Genomic DNA, 5,435 nt, shown 5'->3' with positions numbered 1-5,435 from the left:
CATGTAAAGCAAAAGTATTGAAAAATTGTGAAACTGAGTAAGAAAAAGTCACCCTAATGGTATGACATAAATCCATCTACAATGTTCAAAATAACAAATTAATTTCATTATTTTACTACATTAATTGCAGATTGTATTTCAATTATTGGTGTGGGAGTGCTTATCCCTAGCACTCATTAACACATAATATATAAACAAAATAACTGTACATGTTCAGAACTTCGGATAAATCAGTAGTCCCTATTTATTAAGTAAATATTATTAGTTATTACAATTACACATGGAAAGATCCATGTAAAACTACATAACAAGACCTTGTTTCCAGTTTTTCCCGGGGTTTCCAATGGTGTAATATGCTCCCATCGCAACCACGCCCACTACAAGCGTAGCCACAACAACTTTCATGACCAACCGTCTAGAATTTTGTTTTTTGACACTTGTAATTGTTGTAGCTTTCTGATTATTAGCGTCGTCTTCTTCTTCTTCTTCTTCTTCTTCTTCTTCTTCATCTTCTTCTTCTTCGTTATCAGATTTTGGATCAATTTTTGGTGGAGCTTGTGGTATTGGTATAGGTTTTGGCTCAACAATGAGTGTTTGATTTTGTGGTGCTACATGGGTTGGTATGTCATGATCTTGTTCATCAACTTGGGTGATTATTTTTGGCATTCTAATGCGAAGAACTCCGGTCTCTATATTCGCACGGATCCCATCAGCATTATACTTAATATGGATGGGAAAATCCTGGCGGAAACGACTCCATTTGTTATCCCCGATTAGACGTTCTCCGCTGACCTTCAATATTCCAAATTTGTCAGTTTGACTACCCATTCTAATCTCTGCAGACACAAGCCATGAATGTCATGTATATGTGTAAAGAAACATGGTACCCCTTGCTATGTTCTAAAAAATGGTTGTATAAGGTATTTTTTAACCCTTATTCGAGCGATTTCTGATGATTGTTAACATACCAAATATATCGGCTTGAACCTTCACTTGATCCTTTCTAAACCCTGCACAGACAAAAAAGAAGAAACCATGAATGTAATATGGTCAAAGAACATGAGACCTTTTGGCATTGTTTGAAAATTGGATTCTTTAAATTCTAATCTTAGTGCAAATTAATAGGAAAATCAACAGTTCTATTAGTTTCAATTTCTTTGATAGGCTAGGAAACCTAATTAGAATTGAAACCTTTATCTTTCTCCATCTCATAGATAAAGGTTATTGAATCATCCATGCATATCTCTATCAAGAATAAATTCCCTATTTTATAAGTGAGGGAAGGTGAATCAAATTAAAGAAAACCAAACCATACATTGACAAGCTTGTGTTGATCATGGATTGTATTTGTTGCTGATTGGAAAAGGAGATAAACAAAAAACTAGAAAAGTGCAAGGAACATGATTTAAATTCGTTGTTTATTTTTATTTATTCAATTATAGCATAATTCTAGTAACCATTCAAATCAAGACTTTAGAATTAGATGATATCACATTAATATTTATGTTTGGATTGAGAGAAGTGGAGAGAAGAGAGATGTTTGGATTGACAAGATAGCACATGGGACAGCTTTGAAATTTTAGAATATCTTAAAAGAGATCTAGGGGAAGAATTGGAATTATAAAATATTTTAAAAGGGAATCCCTCCTCTTCTCTTCACTTCTAGAGAGAAAGAAAACTCACTTCTTTTTTTTTTTATCTCTTCTCTCTAATTCTTTTATCTTCTCTCCCCACTTAACAATCCAAACAAGAGAAATGGAGAGAAACTCATATATTTTCTCTACTCTTCTCTCCATTTCTTTCAATCCAATCACAGACTCTTTTGTTTATTATGCATATTAGACTTGCTCTCTTGATTCAATCTAGCTTGAAATAATGTATGTTTGATAATGGGTTTGTTGGCTTACCTCCACTAATTATGACTATTTTGGATGTTATGGGTAGGCAGGGTTACCATAATGGGCTTTTTGTCCCAAGTTTTAAGGGCCATTAATGATAAGCCCATTAGGCTTGTTCTTAGGCCTGGTATATAAAATTTGGTTGTCGATTATGGTAAAAAAATATGATTAGGCCCGACAATATTTTAAAGAATGGAATCCCATCTCGATTGTAGAAACAGTAACAATATGGTTTATAATGCTACGACAATAGGTATAGCGGATGCCTTGGATCAACACCAAGTGGTTGATATTATACTTAATGGGTATGGGCCAATCACGAGCCTATTGCCTAAATATATTTTGGGCTGGGCTTTAGAAGGACTTGACCGGGTCCAAACCTGACCCATTAATACCTATTACTTTCCTCAATAGAAAATTAGTAACGTATTACCAAAAAAAAAAAAAAACAAATTATTCTTGTCTTGAACTCTGAACTAACGTGAGTTTATGAAGCTATTTCTTGTTAGTTGCATTTCAATTTATAAACCCAATCAAAGTCAAAAGTCAAAAGTCAAAAGATGGAATGATAGTTATAATTGTACCAAGGGAGGCATTTCTACTATGCATAATACACAAGGGACCTAAGTCAAAAAAAAAAACCATTGCAAAAGAAGAAAATGTTTGTAGTTCTGACAATTTGTTGTTCTTCAATTGATATTTGGATGGAAATAGAAGAATAGAGACTTGAGTTCAGTTGTAGACTTGTTGTAGTCATCGCTATTCCTTCCACACTGGATTTTTGTTGGTAACATGTATCTCAATTTCAAAATAATCTTTTTTTTTGTCCCGATTATAAACTAAATTAGTAGATGCTACAATAAGTAAATCTCATTTTATATAAATCACATTCACATATACAAAACACAAACGCAATTGTTTAAACCAAAATCCAACGGTCAATTGGGATTTATCTTAGAGATCCATAATGTATTCTCAAGATACATTTTTGGTCCCTAACGTCAGGGAATTCCAGTTCGATCTTTCCCCTCCTTTCTGGTCCTACATGAGAATATATGGATGCAATTATTGCCCAATTCATCAATCATCGAGTAACTTTTTCTTGCTAATTCTAGCTAATCAAGCCTTAGTAGGCCTCGTTTGGATTTCACATTACATGATTGGGATTGTGTGTAACTAAAATAGAGTTTCTTTTCTACGAGTATACAGATCTTAACCTATGGATATGTAAGTGGATCACCATGTAGAACCCAAAAACATGATCGGGTGTCATTTGGGATGCTTAGCTGATAGTTTCTAGAAATATATAAGATAATTATTTTCAAAAAGATATATATTTTTACCGTTGAGCACCCTTTCATTTCCAAAGGCTTCAACTAGGAAAAAAAAAAAAACGTTACTTTAAATTCTAATCTAAACTATGAACGCTAGAAGGTGAAGTGTCGTTTGGACCAACATGATAGTCCATGTAGTGCAAATTCAGATTCGTTATGTGTAGAACACCCAAACCAATTCAAATATGGTTTGAAGAGTAGAAGTTTCCATTCACATGGGGCAGATCCCTCAGACTTTGCCGATCCCATTTTGGCTCAATCATTTTAAACTCTTGAAGAGTAGAGAGAACTCACCAGGAAGATTGATGACAAGCATATCCACATCTTCCCCTTGTACCAATTCCACCGAGGGTTGGAAATCTTGGTAGGAGCGAGGGATGATAGTATCCATTCGACGTGTCTTTCCTTTCTTTTGTTTTGAAACAAGAAGTTGTAAAATATTGGTTATTATGAAAATACTCCGTAAGGACTTATATACAAGAACACATTCAAGAATGAAAAATCCCTATAAGGTTTTCTTTGAGAAGAAATTATTCCTTTTTGATTGCTTAAGGTCTTAGGGGGTGATGACTTCTTGCATGGTTAAAGTGAATGTTCTTTGCTTGATCATACTTGTAAGGGGTGTTTATAATCAAAGGCCTAAATGATTCTCCCTTGCACCTATTATTAGCCTTTGTGCCCAACTTTGAAGAGGTATCACAAAAAGTAGATAGGGTGAATTACCAATATTTCGTGAGTTGAATTTAACGAATTTACAATTCCGGCTCACTGTTCATTTTAATTACCAAAGCATGAATGACAACAAATTCGGAGCTTTTAAAGTGACTATTTCACAGGTTTAAAGAGACCATTTCGTAGGTTTAAAGTGACTATCTCACTAAAAATAGTGAAACCTGTGAGATAGTCACTTGAAAAACTTTCGATATCACTGTTCATGTTTTGAGAATGAAAATGAATAGTGAGCCAGAATGGGAATTTCATTAAAAGTTGATCACGTTTTGAAAATTTTCTCTTGATCGTTTTGGGGGAATATTAATGGGTTTTGAGATTTCCATTGTTTATCATTACCATAGAATTTAATGTGAGTTTCACCTGTCTCTTGACTTCTTTTTGTACACAGCAATTGGCTAGTTAAGCAAGCTACCTTGATCCGTCTTTAGCTTCAATTCCTTTAGTTTATTCTCAGCAGCTCCAACTAAGCCCGTTGGTCTCTTGCCGCCTAAAACTCTGCCAAGAAAATGCTGCTTCACGTTTAGTCATAAGTGCCTGGAGAATACCATGCGTTCCTAAAATCTTGTAAAGAGTTCCATTCAAAATTTCTATTTCTTTTTTTTATTTATTAATTATATATATATCTATTTGTTTGGGGATGGCTTTTATTTGGAATTGGCATTGGAGGTTAGTCTCTAGAGAACTGCATAAATGTATGTGTTACTTTGAGGGTGTATGAACATTACAATTACCATTTTAGTAAACAACATATTAGTGGAAAATGGTAAATTTGTACCAAAATATTTATAGTTAATTTCCGTTTGTATCCATATTATAATAGTTGATTTCCAAAATACCTAAAATATATAAAAACAATTAACCTCTCACAATGTTCAAAGAAATGTTGATCACTCTTATGACTAGCATTGTGTATGTTTTTCTTTTGATTTTTGATCGATCTTCACTCTCCTGACACCGTGGGGAAATTGTTTTGGTCAACGTGGACAAATTTTAAGATAATGTCATTTATATATCTATATAATAAAATATAACGATGGAACCCTACTCCCTTTATCCCCGCCCCCCAACAAACAGATGTTGAGATTCAATCTTATTACGAATCTCAAGAGCAATTCTTAATTTTATTGTCTTTTCTCTTCTATTACTTTAAAAAAAATATGTTTTCAACTTTCTTGTCTTTTATCTTTTATTACTTTTAGAGTTTTTTAATCAAACCGTTTCTTACATCAGTTGAGTTATAAGAAGGGAACCGTTTGATGCAAATCATCAAGGGCCTATTTGGCAGTAACAAAAATTGTTTTGCATATACTGAATATGATTTTCCTTAATCCTGTAGTGGAAATCCTTAACCACCTTCCAAGTTGTTTGTCTGACATTGATCCTGATATGGGTTTAGTCTGCAGATTGTTCGTCTAACAGTGGTGGATCTCATTGGATCACAATTAAGTCCCATTCTAAAATCATTATATAT

At 33.6% G+C, this 5,435-nt stretch overlaps 1 protein-coding gene across 1 annotated transcript; it reads right to left on the bottom strand.

Moving 5' to 3' along the window:
- Nucleotides 1–220: 220 nt before the first annotated feature.
- On the bottom strand, nt 221–4,310 carry LOC147400425 (uncharacterized). Its single transcript, XM_086446102.1, has 3 exons — nt 3,527–4,310; nt 969–1,010; nt 221–836 (listed from the first exon to the last, which is right to left on the bottom strand). The coding sequence occupies exons 1-3, from the start codon at nt 3,621–3,623 to the stop codon at nt 301–303; spliced, it is 675 nt and encodes a 224-aa protein (XP_086302228.1). The 5' UTR covers nt 3,624–4,310; the 3' UTR covers nt 221–300.
- Nucleotides 4,311–5,435: the final 1,125 nt, after the last annotated feature.

Source organism: Akebia trifoliata, chromosome 6 (assembly GCF_017979445.1).
Source record: "Akebia trifoliata isolate Shusen 1 chromosome 6, ASM1797944v1, whole genome shotgun sequence".
NCBI lineage: Eukaryota > Viridiplantae > Streptophyta > Magnoliopsida > Ranunculales > Lardizabalaceae > Akebia > Akebia trifoliata.
The sequence above is the reverse complement of the archived record's forward strand: the minus strand, read 5'-3'. Positions and strand labels throughout refer to the sequence as shown.